The sequence below is a fragment of the Phoenix dactylifera genome, chromosome 1 (assembly GCF_009389715.1).
Source record: "Phoenix dactylifera cultivar Barhee BC4 chromosome 1, palm_55x_up_171113_PBpolish2nd_filt_p, whole genome shotgun sequence".
NCBI lineage: Eukaryota > Viridiplantae > Streptophyta > Magnoliopsida > Arecales > Arecaceae > Phoenix > Phoenix dactylifera.
The window spans coordinates 1177663-1199511 of NC_052392.1; the positions used below are offsets into that span (position 1 = coordinate 1177663).

The 21849-nt window shown below is 38.4% G+C and overlaps 1 protein-coding gene across 1 annotated transcript; it reads left to right on the forward strand.

The window, feature by feature from the left end:
• The first annotated feature begins 11744 nt into the window (after positions 1–11744).
• LOC103699977 (transcription factor MYB2-like) lies at positions 11745–14678 on the forward strand. The gene is made up of 3 exons (XM_039121176.1): positions 11745–12127; positions 12759–12888; positions 13836–14678. The coding sequence occupies exons 1-3, from the start codon at positions 11968–11970 to the stop codon at positions 14371–14373; spliced, it is 828 nt and encodes a 275-aa protein (XP_038977104.1). The 5' UTR covers positions 11745–11967; the 3' UTR covers positions 14374–14678.
• The last annotated feature ends 7171 nt before the right edge of the window (positions 14679–21849 follow it).

Here is a 21849-nt window from a genome sequence, read left to right on the forward strand (position 1 = left end):
CATGCCGAAATAGCTGTCACCTCCGAAACAAATTATTCAGCGTTATAATTAAAATGAAAAAAAAGGCGTCGTGCTTTTGCGCAGGTCAGTTTGTACCGAGTTCATTTGAAGGTAAAATAATAAGTAGTGAAAGGAAAAAACAAAGAATAATACCCTTATTTGTTGAATTCGACATACTTATTTTTCTACTTAATCTAAAAATTTGAACTTAAAAAAATTATTTATTTTAATAAAAAATAAAATTATTAACACTTGTTTAAAATCATGATCGGTTGGAATGATTATTGCTTTATCCCTTGGTCCAAAAATTTGCTGCTGTTGTTGCTGTTGCTTTTTTTAATATAAAAAATAATAAAAACTAAATATTTAAAATAAAATGAACAAGAACTAGTGATATTCACCATCAACAGCAAAGACAACTTCTCAGAAATAGAAGAACCCAGGTGTGAATTAAACGACGAGCCAAAACCTACAAGTCAATTAGCAATTTGGTTTACTTTTGGAACCCACCTGACCTGACAATTGAATCAATTGAAAGCTAAGATAATCTAGTCCAATTTGACACATACATGTAATACCTTTGGATTTCTGTGCAAGCATCCGCTCTTGCATTTTTTTCATTTTTTACAGGCCTATTTGTTTTTTGGGTGTGGCAAGCTTGGATTAGGCAGGAATAGATTCTGGATTAAGATAAATCATCTAGAACAGGGAAAAATATCTCATCCAATGGACTATCTTGGATAATTTCTATCACTCACTTCAAGCATGGCTACTAATGGGCTATGGCTTAGTAGCCCAGTGGACCATTCAATGCCCTTTATGATGTAGCCCGGCCCAGTTATGTCCTAGGCAGTTTTCCAGACTTCTGGTTGTGCATCCCAAAGCTTTACTCTATCATCCAAAACGAAGTTTTTCTCCTCCCCCTCCGACTGCTGCTCATGAAAGATATTTCTATTTTCTTCACAATAGGCATCAGCATTACTTCTATAGAAAGAGCCCCCTGTTACCTAATCGAAACTCGGAAACACATTGAAAAAAAAATTATTTCCTTTCCCCCTAAACTTTTAGGGGTATGTTTGGCCAGGAGAAATTGCATTCTAATTTTGATTTACGAGGAGAATAAGAATATTCCAATCTTCCAAAATTCAATACCACTCTTCTCTAATATTCAAATTCCATTTTGATTTTAATTTCGATTTCAATCATAAACTAAACATATCAGGAAATATAGCAATTTCGATTTTCATTCTGATTCCGGTTGTGAACCAAATGCATCATAAGCTACTGTTTAGTTCTTATACTTGTTCCTCAGCAAAAGAAAATGAGCTTTTTCAGTTTCTTTTCGCGTTTCACTATCTATCCACCTATGGGACACAATAACACGGCAATCAAAATAGTAAACTGGAAAAACCCAATTTATAATTGATCATGACTTCTAGGTAAGTTTTCTTCACTTCATGTCCATAGCAAGAGCGAATAGATCGAGTATGTAGAATTTTGTTCCACGCAAGTACTAAGCAGCCATGGGACTGCCAATTTCAAGTCCTTATTGACAGGTAGGCGTTATAACTTGTCCAGATAAAGCATATATATGGCATCTGGTTACCCAGAATATAATCCTGAATTCTATCAAATAATAATAATAACAATAATAATTCTGTATCTCTGAATGAAAAGCAGCAATTTAAAGGCCTCGTTCTCATCGTTTGTACACTCTAACAAGTCCATCTTGTCTTAACTTTTGACACTTAAGCGAGGCTGCCTGTTGAAATGGAGGTTAGATCAGAGAAAAATTGCCCCATGGTAGGTAACATGGCACAAACATGACATGCCCCGTTGATCATGGGAAAGGTCAAACACTATGGAACACCTATCCCCGTTTAGAACATTTTTTGCCCAAGGTCTATGCCCATCATTAGCAGATTCCAAAGCCAAAAAATTTAAGTTAAGAGTAAACCTCTATCATGGCGGAAGCCATTGCACCTAGACAACGTAAGAAACTTTAAAAAAACTTTTCTAAGCTTTGGATGTCATTTCTTCAAACATCCTTTTGATTTCCATGCATGCGTCATCATTATAGCTTTCCACATCCAACTATGGCCCCATAACCACATGAATTCTTGACATCTCAAACAAAAAAGGATCGATACATGAAGTTCAGCCGCCTACTTCGGTGGCAGGCGGTGGCGGGCGGTGGCTGCAAATCAAGGATTTTTGGGAAGAAATATCCAAGTGGCATTTTCAACATCCTGTTCTTTCTACCTACTTCTGAAGACTTCGAGAGTTCAGACATATCTGAGGACTAACTCATAGCTCAAAGATCCAACCCAGTGGTCGCTCTCACAACACTACTATTCCCCTCCTTCAACCCCCTTAAAAGCTAGTTCATATCCACATATTCTGGGATACCCATGGTGATGCCGTCGAGTTTCTCAGAGTACGTGGCGGCGATTGAGAGGAAGCCTGTATCGTTGTTGCAGCTTGATGAGGACTTGTGAGGAAAAGGATGGCTATACTCCCACTTTCTCTCTTTTCTTTTCCTTCTTCATTGCCTTAGGAATAATGAAGGGAGAAAGGAAGAGGAAAAGTTAAAGGGGCGAACTTGCTACTCATGAAAACTTCCAAATAATTAACTATCGAACTTGTTATAGCCTGGTGCAAAAACATACACTTGTTTAAAGAAGAACATATCGATCTTTTGTAGAGAAAGAGATCAACATTGTCATGTATAGCTTTTCTGTTGCAAGAAGGAAAGACGAAAGCTAACAACACAGAGAGAGAGACGTTCAGGTGTTGTTTGTTACTTGGAATTCTCCCTTGTTATTAAGAATGAAGTGCATCCATGCAAACTCAAGTAGTTTATTTTTCAATGGAGTTGTTCTTATTGCTGCTACGTAGCTTTGAACGCTCAGATAGGGGAAGGGATTGTGGGCCTGCTTTGGAGGTTGCTTTGGCGGCTGCCCTTTGTAGTGTGCAGCTTGCACACGAAAACGGTTTCTGTCACCGCAAAATCTGATTGAGACACAGAGAAGTGTTCTTTCTCCTTGTCTCCAACTTTTTCCTTGAGAAATGATATGTGTTATTGAAATTAAAAGAGCTCGAGTTTTCTGCGATCTTTGTTAGGACCCGTACGAATATATATTTAGTCTCATATCGACTATATATTAAATAGATCTTAAGTACTTATATAGAGCTAAAAAATTTAAATAATAATTTTTGGCTAAACTTTTAGAGAAAAAAAAAATCTAAATTATTATAAAATGGTATCAGAGTAAATTCTATTTGAATGGATTTGCACTTTTAGCCTATCGAGGATGCTAGGGTTTAAATGAAAAGAGTATAGCTTGCGCCTCTTTTCATTCTACTCCTCTATTTTCTGGAAATAAGGAGTGCTACCGCACACATTTAGGGCACCCCTCATCCTTTACTTGGACTATAAGAAGTCGGAATGTAAATTCAGCCAAGCTAGGCGGGGAATCCGATAAGAATCAATGTAGACATATATTTAGTCTATAACCTTGGCTTTTAATTGAAAGAGAAAAATGCTATGATGTTTGCTCACAATAAAAAGGGAATAAATTGCAAAACCTTTTTGAGGTTTTACATTTATTACATTTGCACCTAATAGTTTGTAAGACCTACACTCAAGGTCCGCCGTACCGGTCCGGATCGGCGTACCGGTGGCCGGCCGGACCGGTACGGTACCGGTCCGGACCACTTTCTTTCCCATCAAAAAAAAAAACCCACAGCGAGGCGCTGTGGTTCCCCCCCTCCCAAAAAAAACACCGTACCGGTGCGAACCGGCCGGTTCGCACCGGTACGAGGCCGGTACCAAGCGGTACCGGCCGGTACCGGCCGGTACGGTCTCCGTACCGGCCGGTTCACAGAAGAAAACCGGAAATACCGGTTTTCATCTGTGTCCGGTACCGGTCAGGGACCGGACCGGTACGTAGTACCGGCCCGTACCGGCCGGTACGGACCGGTACGGCATTCCTTGCCTACACTTATACTTAGTTAAATTAATGACATTAGTAAAACTATTTACTTTATGTACAAAGTTAAAATTGCTCTTAAATGGAGAGGAGGATACACATATTTTCTTATATTATTGGGTGGTTGTTATGTCACTTAAGGTTATGTTGGTAATTTTGAAATGTTTTCTAATATAACATTTGGGTCCAGTTTAAGGTTAACACTTTGACTAATTTTTTATTAAGTTATGGGTTAAAGTGTTGAATAAAAATAAACCTAAGGAGAGTAAGTATAGATTTTTCAAATTATTGAATACAAGTATAATTTATTTTTAATTTTAGAGGGTTTTTTTGTAACTTTGTGAAAGCAACCATAGAAACTCCTTGTTTGGGAAGATGGTCCATGGATGTCGGTTTGTGCTATTCCTTTCTGAAAACGAGAGTTTTGAGAATAGTTAGGAGATTTGGTCCAAGCATAGTATTTTCCATTACAAACTATATAATTTGGATACATCAAAAGTTTTTCTTGGTTGGGAGTTGGGACTGGGGGACTGATGTTAACTATTAGCAGCCATCCAACTTAGTCAAAGATAAATAGTTCTGGGGGAAAACAGGAGGCATGCGAGTGCTAACATTAACTCTCCTGTATCTTTTGTAACCTGCCAAATATTCCCAGCTGAATATCTTTTTTGATACATTTTCTTCTGGTTAACTATATTTAACCTTCAACGGGTGCATGAGGACTGAAGTAGGATATCAGCAAAGGTCAACTGCAACCATATATAACCACATCCTTGGTTAGATCTTCTATAGTTTTCATTGCAGTAGTTTTGGATTAGAAAACTAAAATAGAGATTCTCTTGTTCTAACTAGTGTCTAATTAATTAATCTGTCTTCATGCAGGTCCTTGCATTTTTCAGAGGACATACTTTTCGCAAAATTGTGATGGGTTGACATCCATGTAAATTTACCAAAATTTAGTTAATTTAGAATTAGATCGCGACCATGACTACAACGAGCATGCTCTACCTCAAATTGCCAATACATGCAATTTTCCTTTTACAGTAAAACATACGTCGGAGATTTGTCTATATCAATTTTTGCATCTAGTCTACCATGGAATCCTCTCGCAAGTTCTCTTTAGATTGGCGTCGACAATTCTCATGATGTTTGTATTTGGTGGAGATCGATGAAGAAGATTCGACCCAAGTCCAACTCTACGAACACCCTTATTCCTCTAGATAGGCTGGAATAGTGGGTATAATTCCACTAGATGCTGGCACAAATGATCCTAGCCATGTAGGTCAAAAGATTAACAAGTTGTGTTTAGAAAAACATGGAATAGTTTTGGTCAAAGACGCATCAGCTTGGAATAAATGTGCTACTATTAGAAAAAGGCGAGTAGTAGTGGATGGGTCGTATGACCCGGAAACACGGACTTCCTTTTTGACGGAATTTACCCACCAACCTCCCCTCCGGTTTCAAACGTCACCAAGCTTCTCTAAGCCCATGGTGGCGTTTGGGTTCAGGAAGAAAAAAATTTGGCTTCAGCTTTTTTTTTGGACGCGTGTCAGAAGCTGAGATGGTCCCTTGGGAGCTTCCTTGTGGAACTATGTTTGGCTTTTCACCTGCCGGTTCCCTTTGAGGAGTACACCAATGAGAGATAGAGGGGGGGAGAGAGATAGAGATGCCCCTTCTAGAAAGCAAAGACTAGATGAGTTGTTCCTTTTGGTTTAACTATAATTTTCTTATTGTGATTTTACTTTTTAATTGTCCACTTTTTCTATCATGGCCACCAAATTGTTGTCTCGCTAATGAGAACAAAATAAAGAGTTCTTAAAATATTTTGGTATTTTTAACTACGAAAGCAAACTTTAGCGGTTAGAATTAGCATAACATTGATATGAATTGGCATGTCGAGTCTTCGGCTAGGTAATGTTGGTAAAAGATGCTTGTTTGATAAAGATGGATAAAGCTTACATTGCTGAGAAGGATTGGGCTAACCTTCAATAAACAAATATTATAATTTAATAATTAAGGAGTAGTTATAGATGTGTTTTTGTCATGCAAGTCAGCTATCCTTCTCATTGTTATTGGCTTCTTTTCGGTTTCTTTTTTAATTAGCAAGCTTGATCGGGTACTGTTTTGATCTTAGAATTAGCATAACAATGATATGAATTGGCATGTCGAGTCTCCGACTTGCTAATGTTGGTAAAAGATGCTTGTTTGATAATGATGGATAAAGCTTATGTTGCTGAGAAGGATTGGGCTAACATTCAATAAAAAATATTATAATTCAATAATTAAGGAGTAGTTATAGATGTGTTTCTGTCATGCAAGTTAGCTATCATTCTCATTGTTATAGACTTCTTTTCATTTTTTTTTTTAATTAGCAAGCTTGATAATAAGCCACAATAGATTGATCGGCTACTGTTTTGATCTTAAAATTTCTTTTCTAATTGATTGTCTCTAATTTGATGCTGCAAAACTTAGTAAGCCAACTATTTTGGCATTTTTTATCCTTTAAGCAGACATCATATGAAATAGTATATGGCTAGGGATTTGTGATCCAATAATGTAGCAACAATGCTGAATTAAGAAGTAGCCAAAGTGATTTAATTTGTTTGTGCTAGTCCAAGTGCTATATCAAATTAGATCATCACTTCTAGCTACTACTTTTGCAATCATGAGCAATCAATGCATCTTTTCTTGTTTTAACACTTCCATTTTTGTAGGCTAGACCCTAGCATTAACTCTATTTCGATATTACATTATTATAATTATCAAAATATGAGATGATGCATCAGTTGCGTAATGTTCAAGCTAGATTAAAAGTTATCACTATGTAATCTACTAATTTTGACCAATAAATCAACGAACATTCTAGCTATTAGAAGGCGCACCATAGCATCAACTATAATTCATTCATTACTACTTTCTCTTAATATGGCATCATTCTACCACTAGGGTTTGAAAATTGGATCCCTTCCAAGTAAAGAGATAAGTCAATCGGTTAAGGTTGGTTGGCACTTTGTATAATTTCTTCACTTTAAAATTCAATCTCTAAATTAACAAAACCAAATAATTACCACTAACCATTAGGATCTTAGTCTACGAAGGACAAAGAATTTTGAGACTTTAGATTATTCTTCGAAAGATTGTATTTCTTCGCTTATTTATTTTCCATTACTATGAGACAATGACCCAGTACTTGAACATGGAACACATTTCAACCCCATTCACTTTCTCTTCGTTTTCTTGCCTCCCACTCTCGAATAGTAAAAAGGAGGGATGGCAAGAAACTCCCCCAGTAATGCCACAAGGGAACACAGAAATATACTTCAAACTTCCATCAACTCATATTTTATTCTACCCTCGGCCGACTTTTCTTTGTCATGGTGCTTGCCTTCCCGTCCTTCTTTATGTCTTCATTTTGGAGGTACTTGGATTTTGAAACGTGCGTTGAGGTCTTCGTGTTTGACCCGAAGCCCGTACTCGCGGAACTCCATCTCCCAAACTCCACCGTCACTTTCATCCTCATTTCGTGGCAAAGAGAGACTTTGGGGTGGCCTCTAATTATTCCGGTCCAAATAAATTATATTTATACATTAACCCTATCCTTTATAAGTATCTAACATCTATATGATATATAGCTGATGTAGGATTAAACATACATCTGTATGGATTCTCAGATCTTACATACTTTTTTAGTTTAAACCATGAGATATTCATTAGATTAAGTATTGAAATTTATTTAAATCTGATCAAAAATATAACAATTAATTCATAGTCAATTCAAATAGATTTGTAATATAGTATTTCCTAACACATATAGGGCTCGTTTGGTTCGCGGAAATCATTTTTTCTTCTAGGAATATGATTCTTGAGAAGCAGATTTCTGGGAAGAGGATGCGTGGGAAAGTACTTTTGGTATGTTTGGTTGATAATGAGAAAGTGACAGATTTACAGAGTGCTTATGTTTGGTTGACCATCCACTTTCCTGAGAAAGTTATGTATAATTTCTATTATATACTTAATAAAAATTAGGTCTTTAATGTCTCTTTAATGATGAAGGGCTTTTTTGAGAAAAAATAAAAATGGAGTGATTTCCAGCTCACGGAAAAGTAACTTTCCTATGTTTTTTATCAGAAAGACTTTTCCATGAAACATGGAAATCATATTCCCATGAAATACAACTTTCCCGCCTCTCTCCTTTGAAAACTCCAACCAAACAAGAGGCATCTCATTATTTTTCCGTTGACCATACTTTCCTCTCTTCTTTTTCCGTGAACCAAACGAGCCGATAAGCTATAGGCTAGATCCACTCTGAAACATTTTGTAATAACTGATGTCCACACCCAAAAAGATCAGCCAAAAAGGTGTTATTTTGATTTTTTGATCCTGTAAAAATATCCACGATCTGCACACTGTGGATGTAACAATCCAGAACCTCACCCAAAATAGCTAGCCGGAAGGTATTATTTGGGTTCCTTGATCCTGTATAAGTACCCAAGATCTACCCAGCGAATAACCGATGTGGGACTAAACACACGCCCGCACGGCTCCTCACATACTTCCCCCGTTCAAGCCCTGACGTCCTCGTCAGGCTAAGGGTTCAAATCTATTCAAATCTAATCACAAACACCACGATCGACCCGTGGTCAGCACCCAAGATCTACCCAGCGAATAACCGATGTGGGACTAAACACACGCCCGCACGGCTCCTCACATACTTTCCCCGTTCAAGCTCTGACGTCCTTGTCAGGCTAAGGGTTCAAATCTATTCAAATCTAATCACAAACATCACGATCGACCCGTGGTCAGCCCCAATATATCCGTGCTGCAGTGTCCTCTAGTCCACATAGGTTATGGGCCGGGTCCGCTCTGATACCATTTGTAACAACCCAGAACCTCACCCAAAATGGCTAGCCGGAAGGTATTATTTGGGTTCCTTGATCCTGTATAAATACCCAAGATCTACCCAGCGAATAACCGATGTGGGACTAAACACACGTCCGCACGGATCTTCACAGTGGAACTAAATACACACCCACATGGTTCTTCTATAAATTTGTAATAATCTAAAATTTTATCTAAAAAGGTTTGTCGGAAGATACACTAGCATTAGTAGAGTAGTGCTGCATGTATGATGTAATATTAATGACATGAAGGCTCAAGATTCTGAATGAATTGCTTATTATATGGCGGCCTTTATTGTTTATATGGCGGCCTTTGCTGATATAGTCGTTGCGTCTCTCATGCCTGGTCTGGGGGAAGTCCCATTTATTTGGAGGTGATCTACGTATACTAGATGAGAATTCTTTTACTTAAAAGCTTTTGAATCAATAAACATTGTGTTATAGATCGCACTTAAATATGTGTCTAATAAGATGGTAGAGCACACAAACATATAACCTCCCAAAATGATGTCAACTCTGCAGCACATACCAGATATTTAACCCTGGTGAACTTACTACGCAAAAGAAGCAGCAAAACTGATGATGAGTAAGATGAAACTAACAAATCATTATCAACTTAAATAAGCAAACAAGAATGTTAAAAAAGGATCCAAATTAATTAAAAGATAGTTTTGTAGTATCGAATGACCAAGGTGATGTGGCACGATGAGATTCATCCAGCTCACCGATTATATAGCAGACTAGATGTATCCGAAAACTCTCCAAGGTATTCTGGTCGGACCTAAGTGGGCTGACCATAGATTTGAGATGACTGATCTCCAAGACCGATATCTCTTAGCTCAGCTCGGTGACCTTAACCACTGATTCGAGCAAAGCAAAACCTTCCCATGGAGGAAGCAGCTTGGTCCCTCTACTTCAATTTTGCACTAGCTCCAGCAATTTCACCACGTCTCGGGTTATTACAATACGTCCCTAAGGGGCATTTGGTAACCCCAACGGGATCACCATGATGATTCAAGATCTCCAGTAATCCGAATGCGGGGGTGATCTAATCCTCCGTGATCTAAGATCAATGTGTTTGGTAGGCTATGGTCCAGTGATTAAAAATTTTCGGGTATCTATAAGTAACTTGTTTGGTATGATACGGGGATCCAAGATCACCGACCACATAATACCACAAATACCCCTGATACATCTTAGATGGATTTTTTATGTGTTTTTAATTCTCATGAATAAAAAATATAAGTCAATATGCTAATTCCTATAATAGCTCCATAATTTTGTCACATATTCTACTTTTAGTAGTCCTTATCATATATTTATTAATCATATAAAATATATTATAATAAGATATTAATATATTTATCAATATATTAATTATTAATATATTCTATAAAAATATATTTATTACTCCTATAAATTATTAATCTTATAAAATATGTTATTTTTCATTATAGAATTAATATTTTTATTTATACTTATAATAGATTTTTTAATACTAATAATTATTTTGATTAGAAAAATAAGGTAAATATAGGAGTAATATATTAAATATTTTCATTATATAAATATAAAATATAATAATATATTTCTACTATAATTTAAAATTATCCTTCAATAATAATATGATTAGTAATATATTATAATATAGTATATATTATTAATATAATATATAATATCAACATAATATTATATATATATATATATATATATATATATATATATATATATATATATATATATATATATATATATATAACATTGACATAATATATTGATGGTATATTGGTATATCAATTTTTCTCCTAAATTGAGGAATATTTTTGTCTTTAACTTTCAACCCAGGATCACTGCCCTGGGGTGATCTTGGATTTCTGACCTCAAGGATGGGTATCCCATCATCGGGTTAGGTAGTGATTTGAGGAGTAGAGGTGATTTAGGATTACCGCCACGTAGGATCACCGTGGTGCAACCAAACGCGGTGATCTCATCACCTTCACCTACATCACCCTTGATCCTGAGACGATCACCTCATACCAAACACCCCCTAAGAGTGTTATGCCATGTCAGCAGTTTGTTATGGTACAATTCTAAGTTTGTTGGGATATGATTCGTCGCGAGGTCCTTCGCAAAAAAGCAAATAAAAAAAATCATCCGAGCTTGGGGAAACTTTATCTCTCTGTTTCTTATTTCTACATTTTCATTTAAAATCCTTTCTGACTTAAGCATCGGAAAGTCTGGCCAGAGTCAATCCGATGAGCTCTCATCTTTGTCTGTTATCTTGTAGGTCCATTGAGATAGTGTGCATCGGCGTCCCGAGATCAGCGGCAATGGATAATATTTTAGTTTCACTGCCAATAAAATCCAATTACATTAGAAAATAGGCACTAAGCCTTCTATCTAGGAATAGACCTAGATTGGATGTTATCATTGTAAGTCCTTATCAGGGCCACCAAAAATTCCTGACATATATTCAATACAATAATATCTCTTCCTACATGCTTCAAGGAGTCTCAAAAAGAATTGTTGGCTACACTCGAAAGCCAGCAGTAAGAACATGAAGTGGGTCCACATTTGTCACCGGGGCCAGTAAAATATTAAAAACAAATAGCCAATGCCCACAAGTGTGAACTGTGAAGATTAGTCCAAACTCCAGAGCAAGGACTGAGGCTATACACGTAGGATGCGAGAAGCCTGAGAGAGAGAGAGAGAGAGAGAGAGAGAGAGAGAGGAAAACAGAGAAAACAGGGGAGGAGGGAAGAAAAATCAGACTTCAAACCCTTCTCACACCGTTTAGCTTTTCCAAATTAAGACCTCCACTTCCGGATTAATTAAAGAGGCTTAAACCAATCTCATTTCGGCCTCCTCTTCCCACTTCCATCACATGTCTCTTTTCTCGCCCTTTCTATAATACCCCTCCACTCTTCCCATCTTTCAACTCCAATCCCATCCCCATCCATCGCACCCTCAGCTCCCTATCTTTCCCAGTCTATCTATCTACCAGAATCTCTCCTTTTCTCTATATATATCTCCCTATTTAACAGAGAAGTCAGAGAGAGAACTGGTAGGGAGTAGGAATGGAAGTCCATGGAAGGGTGCTCAGCTCTGCAACACCACCAAGTGAGGAGGAGATGGACCTCAGAAGAGGCCCTTGGACTGTGGAGGAAGACCTTAAACTCATCAACTACATCACTGTCCATGGCGATGGCCGATGGAACACTCTCGCCCGTTGTGCAGGTATGAGCTAGAGATCATCACGACCGATTTCGATTACTACCTCCTTGTCTTGTTAATAACTCCCTGCTATCTTTAGAATCCTCCTCCCTTCTGTTTTGGCCATGACCCATTTCATAAACCAGAGTAGCAGTGCAACACCACAGAGAGAGGAGATATATGAGTACGTAAATGATATTTTAGGATGAACTTTCCTAGTTTTTACTGAAAGTATCCATAGGTAACAAGAGGAAGATAAGATACAAAGATGTTTATACTCTGCCATTAGAAGAGATGGCATATTGATCATATAAGAAGGTGGGCCTTCTTAGGCATGCATAGTTTAGATATTTGTACCATCCATAACATGGCCTACAAACCTGCGGTTTCAGCTAAATTTAGTAGAATTAAACAGATGGGTTTTCTCAAAATCAATTACTCTCTCTCTCTCTCTCTCTCTCTCTCATATTCATTATGAATAAAATATTAACCAAGGCACGCATGCTCCGATATAACAATAAAAAAAACATGGATAAGATTATCCACGCCTTATGTTATGCTCATAGACCTAGCTAAAGGTTCGCATCAGATTTGTTCATATTAAACATATGAGATTCTTCTACTAATGTAAGTTTGTCATGTTCCAATGGAACAGGGCTGAAACGGACAGGCAAGAGCTGCAGGCTCCGGTGGCTCAACTATCTCCGGCCGGATGTCCGGCGTGGAAACATTACTCCTGAAGAACAACTCCTTATCCTAGAGCTCCACTCCCGTTGGGGAAACAGGTAATCATACCATCAGCATCTGTTACATAGTGATGTAAATACTTGTGAAACTACTGTGGTTGATTTCTAGTTTCTAGCCAAAATTATTCCCTGTTATCTTTCTGAGATCCCTGGATTCCTGTTTGTTTGTGTACAGTCCTTTCTTTTTTGGTGAAACTTCGTGCACATTCATATTGACATAGTCCTTTGATGTTATTGGCTAGCTTTTCATAGTACACAATGCACTGCCACATGTCTTGGTGGAACATCATAATCACGTAACGCAAAACAACTACAATGCAACACGCTTCCTCTAGAAACTTATATCATTTTTTTTCCTTTCTTTTCCTTTTTTTTTTTTTTTGGGGTGGGAGCAATGACAAAGTTGCTCCTGTCCACACTTTACATGTGTCGACTACTGATTTAACTTGCATGTCCTTCTTAATGAACAGAAAGTACATGACCTCATAGCATGGTTACCAAAATCACATGTGGTAGCTTATAGAATCATCTTATTGAGAGGTTGACAATAAAACCTCTTCCATAGGAGCTGCCACTTGTGTTCTTATCAATCAATGACATTGTAAATTGGCCAATAAAGTATTCGGTGCTTGTGCACACACACATAGCTGTAATACATGTACTGTTTCAGCCTATGGGACTGGATTCGAAAAGAATGTTTAATCTTTTTTTACACAAAATATCTTTGATGTCCATTGGCATAACATTGTTTTCGGTCAAAGAAAGATTAATCATTCTTTCATGAACAAGATACACTCCTGTCGCATAGACTACATAATGTGCACGATGATGATTCGCATGACTGCTTGCATTCGCAAGTGGCTTCGAGATAAAATACTCATTAGAAAGTTAGGAGACAATTTCACACCGTCCAAGTCTACACGCTTCCTCTTTTCAAAATTCCTTTTCTCCTCTTTGGCTGATCACCTTTTGGAATCCACCAACAGATGGTCGAAAATAGCACAGCACCTTCCCGGGAGGACCGACAACGAGATAAAGAATTATTGGAGGACCAGAGTGCAAAAGCAAGCCAAGCAGCTCCAGTGCGACGTCAACAGCAAGAAGTTCAAAGACGCCATGCGCTATATTTGGATGCCTCGCCTCGTCGAACGCATCCGGGCAGCCTCGGGCAGCTCCCTCCAAGCCTCCAACCCCCTGCCCGACTGCCCGACCGAGCAGCCCGGGCAGGCCTGGCCCTGCCCGGAGAGCTCGGCCTCTGCCCCGGCCGGGTCGAACTCGTCTGACTCGGTCGTGACTCACTTCTCGTCACCTCCCGCCTCGGACTCGTTCACGGGCGATTATCATAATTATCCTGGCTGTATTCAGGGAGGTGAGAATAAGAGCGGCGACGGCATCCAGGCCGGGTTTGCTCAGTTGGACGGAGGGTGGTACGAGAACCGGGAAATGTTTGACTTTGAGCAAGGCGGGTGGGGAGAGAATTTGTGGAACTTAGAGGACAATTGGTTCATGCAACAAGAAGTTTAAGAATTCAAAAGAGAAGAAAATTTGTAGAAAAAAGAGATCAATTTAAGTGTGCAATTTATTAAAAAAGGAAGGGGAGAAATAGAAAGAGGAGACGAAAATGATGCAAACGGGGGAGTTTTAGAATTTCCTATCATTTTCCCCCTCAACCTTTTGATTTATATAAGTTCTTAACTTGGGGATATATGAATTTATTCTTTCTTTGAGGATGTAATAGGAGAATGTCTTAATATTTTGTGGCTTTGTAATTCTAATAAAATCTCAATTGTGAATTGCTAACAGCATATTCATTCAGTGTTTTCCTTTAATATCTTGGTCTTACTTGTAGTCTCTGCAGTGCTCTAGTAATTTTATACTTATTCATTGCCAAGTATATTTAAGAAGTGCGTACACATATATTTTGCGCTGGTTAAAGATGAAGTGTTAGAGATTCATATAATGGTATAAGTGGGTGCACTATTTTTGTCTACAAAAAGATGGCGATATAATTTTATGATATAATCAAAATTATTGAAAATTTTTCAAAAGTTGGCGGTGAGTAATCAAAGTTAGAAATTCGGTATAAATATATTTGCCACCATTTTTCCTCATTTGCTGGTAGATAAAGCAAAGTATTAATTTAGACAAGAGTTAATAATATGATAATTTGGATCTTTAAAGAACCATAGCTATATCAATCTTTGTTATCATAATTTATTATTTTATTCAAATTTTAGTTTTAACTATGCTATAGACACTAAGAAATAGGTCTATATATCATCGATCTTAGACTGCCATGGATTATGACTTCTTATTCTCACGAATGCTGCAAATGAATACAAAGATAGGACTAGGCTATACAATGCACGACCTTCTCTTACATGGCATCCTATAATTTATTTTTCAAGAATTATTAACTTAAAATTAAGAAGAAAACTTTGTGGCACTTAACAATATCCAATCTTTTATTTGACTGCCATTTAATATTTAATATTTATAACTTTAATATTTTATGATATCATGCCGTAATTACAGAGCTTCCTTCCAAAAGTACACCTTTTCTGGCCCCAAACAAGCGGCCGCCCCTAGCACGCGTCGCCCACGTATTGACTCTGCCGTCCGCAAAAACGAGGTTCAACGCACAAAGGAGAAAAAACCGTAGCTTCTTTCGCAAGTAGGAGAAAAAGATTGCTCACCCCTATAAATAAAGCAGCACCTCGCACGTGCGAGCCGTGGTTGCGAAGGTAATTCCGCCGGCTCCGTATCCAGAAGGCCGCCACTCCGCGGAAGTCTCCCGAACGTGTGGTCCAGACTAGTCCACAGAACGACACGCGTCCCTTGCCAACCTGTCGAGCCGCCGGGACGACGGGAAAGTAGAAAACCGGGTCTTCGCGCCACGTCAGTGCCCGCGGATCCGGCGGAGGAGGCGGCGTGGACGACGCCGTCTCGTTTCGCCACGTGGGAGGTCAAGTCCACCGGTCCCACCTAGGAGTCTCGCGGTCTCGTCACTGGAGTCAATGGTTTTGCGAACTGGGGGGCGATCTTCCACCGTTCGATTAATTTGTCAGCTTGAAGGTGAAGCAGATAACCGACCGTCCAATTTAGTGATGCCTACTGGAACAAAAGGCACGGGTTTTTTTTTTTTTTAATCATTTGACCATGTAAATTTATTGACCAACCTTTTTAAACGTCTCTTGCCACTTCATTTAGTGGACCAACGTTTGTTGAGAATTATGATAGACTAGAATCAATCTTTTCTTTTTAAACAGTTAGGAAAACAACTCTCAAAGTTTCAACATGGATTTTGTTCAAAAAATAAAAAATAAAGGTTCAGATGTGGAAGCTTTTCCAAATGCAAGAGTGGATCAAGCAACTTAGAATAAGTTAGATTCGTGCATGGATGGCTTCTATTATTTTTTGAGTGAAAATGGGGCCCCATAATATATTATTATTAAAAAGAAGTAAATTTACAAATAGGAGGAGCCATGGAAGAATGTATGAGGATAAGTAGGAAGAAGAGAAGAATGCAAAAGTCTTCGATTCTTTTTTATTTTATCGAGCATATACACTTCCAACTATGAAAAGTATGTAGCAAATCTCGCGGCAAACGACCGCAAGAAGCTGATCCTCTACATTTTTTCAGCAATTTTTTGTTCCTAGCTCTCTATTTGGTCCATAAATCATAAAAATTTGAAGGCCAACCCTTCAATTTCAGCTGTAGTTTGATAGTGGACCAAATGCTTTTAGAGAATGAGCACAGGTGATTAACTGATTCTCTGCTATTACCCCACAGGGCACCCGATACTAACATTCCATCCTTTCTTAGCTAGAGTTTTTTCTGTGTGAAGTTTGTTTCTTAAAGCAAGCCAAAGGAAGACTCCGACTTTCTCTAGAATGACCTCTCTCCAAATGATCTTATGATATGGGCATCTCAATCTTCCATTCAAAAAATTATAGTAAGAGCCAACTAAATACATATATACCATTTGGGATTAAACTTCCATATCGAGACATCAACAAGCCTCGAGAGTCTACGTAAGGTAAGAATTTCGTAGTCTAATATGCCATCCCAACATTCTCCAAATGGATGCCTTCTATTGCTGCGTATAGAAGCACTATCATATCTTATTATTGCAATCCTATGACTCAAATAAAATATTATTTTTTTGAGTATTACAATATAGTATCATCAATCATTTTTTTAAAAAAATAATGAATTGTACTTGTCAAATACCTGGGAAAATCTGGAAATAGAATTTGTTCAAAAGAAGATTAATTTGGAAGCTCCTCTAAACATAGGAAGGATGCAACGATGAAATTAGTTAGTTTACTGTATCAGTTGTTTCTATTATTAATGCAGTACCATACATACTATTTAAAGAGGACGACATTCGCAGATTACTGAAGGAATGTGACTCTCATCAGCTATGCACGTATATTAGGAAGCGAGCAGTGCGGCAGACTGGGTGGCTATCTTTGCGGCCCACCACTTTGGAGGCTTCATTTGGGTAGAGCACAGGACTGTGCCTGGGCTCTTATATAGCATTTTATTTTTTGATTCAGTTGGCCGTATTTACACTCGTCGAGTGTGAGCTGCCCATGTACAAAAAAAAAAAAAAAAAGAAAAAAAAAGAGACGGCTAGGTGGCATTCCTCATGAGTCGCACTAGGCCTGGGGCCAGCATATATGAATGCTTCAACACTTACGCTAGGAAATGTGGCCATTTAGCTCACAAGCCTGCAAATGATAATTTTGTGGTCAACATGGAGACATCAGCTGCCCCCTTAATCAAAGATTTCTTGCATGACATATGCTAGATAAGTGGTCCCTTTTATCAGTCTAAGCTCCAAAGGAAAACTAGGTCCTTATTTATTTTATTCTATCTTAAGAGCTTACTTCATGAAACTGATGTCTGTGTCACAGTTCAAACTTGTTAAAAAAAAAAAAAAATAGTACTGTTTATTTATTTATTTAGTTCAATGGTCGCAAACAAAGGAAGAAACTTGAGGATGACAGAAACGCTCCTACAGATGCCACTGAGCAGTAGGGTACGGTAATTAGTTGAGGACAGGAGAGGAAAATGGAGGCAAGTGATAACGAAATTAAGAAAAATGAGGCCCGAACAATTGTTTATTTAATTGATTGGCATCTCTTTTTCAAGAGCTTCTTTTCTTTGAAGAAGGTTGGTGTTCAGCATCTCTTTTCTGATTTTATTAGCTGTACTCATGTACGTTCAGTGTGAGTCGCTGTTTTATTAAAAAAAAAAGGAAAGAAAAAAAGCCGGTGTTCAAATCCTTAGGTAAGCAATGAGATGAGCCAACCCTTGCCTGACCTAATAACATACCATTTAAGTCAACCATATTTGAAATTGAGCAACAAATGGTTTCATTGGTCAGCTAATTCAACTCGCATCCAGACGGGAATTTCGGGGGTCCAAATGATAAAAATGGGCGTAATTGGCTGTTGGATTGGATTTGGGTTGAATCCTTCGCTTAGGTTTTGGAGGGTGGCCAGTATCTATCACAGGACTCCAGAATTTCGCAACAATTTCCGGTTCCAATTCCAAAGAATCCGTTGCTCGCTGCAGGAGCAGGAAGACAAATGTAGGCCCAAATGGCCCATCAGTCCAATTAGCAGGCCGCACGATTTATGGATCTATAATGGTTTGAACTCTAGGTTGAATCAATTCAAATGACAAGTAGAATGGATCGCTGTGATCCCCCAAGTTGGATCAAATTTATTTTTTTTATTCATATTGTTTGAACAGTACACTCCCTCCTCTGGAAGTCGTACTCTTGCTCCTCTTCCTTCCAAAAGAATTGGATCAATTTACTAAAGGTATGAGTTGTTATAGTAGTGTGAAGGTACAGAGTCCTATGGAGACAAATAACCAGAGTCCCATGAGAACCAGAAGAGAAACACCCAAAAAAAATCAAGTTCTTGCAAGCAAGACAGACTAGAACCAAAAGCAAGCTAGATTATAAGTGCAGGTAGTGAGTTGCAATTAGCTTACCCATCTGTAAGTGCATGTAGTGTACTAGTCTAATTGGTTAATCCATAGATCAGTTACAGAGATGAATCTCTCTGTGTTTGTTAATTGCTGGTACAGGGACACATGCAAAGATAAACCTAGCTTGCTTAGCTCACCATGATGCAAGATGACGAACTCGTGTATTTCAATGTCAGCCCTACCAATATCTGGGATGCATGCTGCAAAATGAAGGGCTCTGCAAGAGTTCCAGTTGTATCTTTCGTGCGAAAGGATGATTCACTATTTTTCGCGATATGCACTGTTGGATCGTGCAATAGCCACTACATCATCCATGCAAGCATATGAAAGAGAAAAGTTCGAAGTACTTTGAGATTTGTATGAGACATGATCTAATGATTGATGTTGCGAAAGGAAAACAATGATTCAAGATACAACTTGAGCATATTTTACAATTGCATAAATCATGCACGCGCAACAAGAAGAAAATCTAAATCAGTGGGTCGAAGGCTTTCATCCTGCTTCCAAACAACTTTCTTACATTATATTCTTCATAAATGATCGAAGAACTTTTATTTTATTTTTATTTTCGAATTGGGATTAAGGTCCTGTTAAGAAGGGTAGGTACAAAACATCAGCATCTAACACTATAATTCCATATGAAGTCCTCACCCTATCTTTTACAAAGTGGAGTCAGTTCTGATAGCCGCGTTGCCACCACAATGGAAGGCTTCAAGTTCTTCTAAGCGGCAGACCAGAGCTCGGTTTGAGCTCCAAGTGGGTCTGCAGCCTTCTTAGGTTCAACATATTCCAATCTGGACATATCAAATAAGTGCGTTAAAATGTAAACTGTGCAATTTTGTATTGTCTTCTTTCCAAGTTATATTGAAAAGAGAAAGATGCTAAATTTATGGAACAAACTTAGAAACAACTTTATAAAAGATGAAACAGACTTCGCACGTACCATCTTCGCACTTATTATTCTATTTGGTTAGTTTCTCTGCACTTGTTGGCATAAATGAGGCCAAGTGGAGAGTTTTTATGTGCCATGTCATGTCATGATGGGATTTCAACTTTATACCCATTCTTGATTGCTTTCACCCTTGTCCTACTAATCTTTAACTTACCACTAGATTTTTGAAGATAGGCTCTAGATTCCAAATGAGACATGGATTCAATTGTAAAACAAATTAAGATCTACTATGTATTGTGGATTCAATTGTGGATGTAGGTCATTGGAGGATTGACGAAGGCATCTAATAGAACTTTATACTATGGGTAGCAGGAGGGGGGGTGCTCAATTAGGTCACCATGATGCAAGATGACAAGGATTTGCAGAAGTTCCGGTTGTATCTTTTGTACGAGAGAAGAATTCACCATTTTTCACGATATGCACCATCGGATTGCACAATAGCCGCTATGTCATCTGTGTGTAGACAGATGATGGAGAGAAGTTCGGAGTGCTTTGAAATTCATGCAATGTACCATCTAATGGTTGATGTTGCAAAAAAGGATCGATCATTCTTTCGCTCGAAAGATACAGCCCGAATGTATTTTACAACTGCATAAATCATGCACGCGCAACAAGAAAAAAAATCAAAATTAGTTGGCCGAAGACTTCCATCCTACTCCTAAACAACTCTCTCTCACATTATGTTCTTCGCAAATGATCTGAGAACTTTTATTTTATTTTATTTTTATTTTCGAATAAGGATTAAGGTCCTCACCCTATCTTCCATAAAGTGGTGGCAGTTGTGATAGGCGCGTTGCCACCACAATGGAAGGCTCGAAGCTCTTCTAAGCGGCAGAACAGAGCTCTACTGCAGCCTTCTTAGGCTCAGAAAATTCCAGTGTGGACTTCCCTACAAGTTTCAGTGCCATCCAAGGGGTAAGAGGGAAACGAGTTCCAAGGCCTCAATGATGACATGTTTGAAGAGATCATAGCTTGTTGGGTCATGTACATTGGGTTACTGGGTGTAAGTTAGCTATACTATTGGCTTCATCAACTGACAAGTGTCCCTTGAAAGGAGGGCTACAAGATCTTGGACACGAGTTGGCAGATGAAGCCTAGTTCAAAAGCTTTTGATCGAATTGGCTCTGTAACTACCGTGATATGCATCATAAATGGGTCCGAGCCAAGCTTTCTATAACGTGCTACATGGTCCAAAGTTTCCTTTCCCTTACGTATTATTGCCCAACATGAAGAACCATGCATGCTGCTTTGTGTCATCTTGGTCCACATCATGGTGTTTTTTGGAGCTAGCATTGACTCTGGCTTAATTAGTGTTTTACTGAAACCAATAATCTGGTCTACCTTGGCTTAATTAGCTAAAGACCCAATAGTTAAAAGAGGCCATGGTTGGCCCATGAAGATCATGTTTGATTCAACCCATCAGTTGTCCAAAGACAAGAACTTAGATATCAAACCAATTTGGTTGGGACTCGGTGATAAAATATTCATGGCATGCTTGGCCCAACGGGCGAAAGACTACAGAGAACATTATGGTCTTGGCATCATGACAAGAATGGAGGAATTCTAGCGTTGGAATTCATGGTCTTGAGCTGATAAATTCACCTTTGGAATTTGGATGGAGCTACGGAGGCAGCGGCAGGTAAGAAACTGTGGTCCTCCACTGGTAAAGTTATATGGGAGACAGTTGTCACCTACTTTCTTTTTCCTAAAAAGAGAACGGAGATGAAGTTCGGGCCAGCGTCCCCTGCCATTGCATTCAAATAGGCAAGGTAGAGTTAAAATTACACAAAAATCCTCGTCCATGGCAGATTATAATAATGCGTATTGCATAGATAAGATCCGACTTAGGATCAGAACTAACAACTCTATGCGTACTTTGAGATGCACGCTAGAAACATGTTGTATATGGACATACCAAATAAGTGCATTAAAATGTAAACTGTGCAATTTTGAATGGCCTTTTTTCCGAGTTGTATTGGAATGTAAGGGCATCATTTACGTGAGCGGTGTTCTAGGGACTGGCAACATCTTTTTGGAA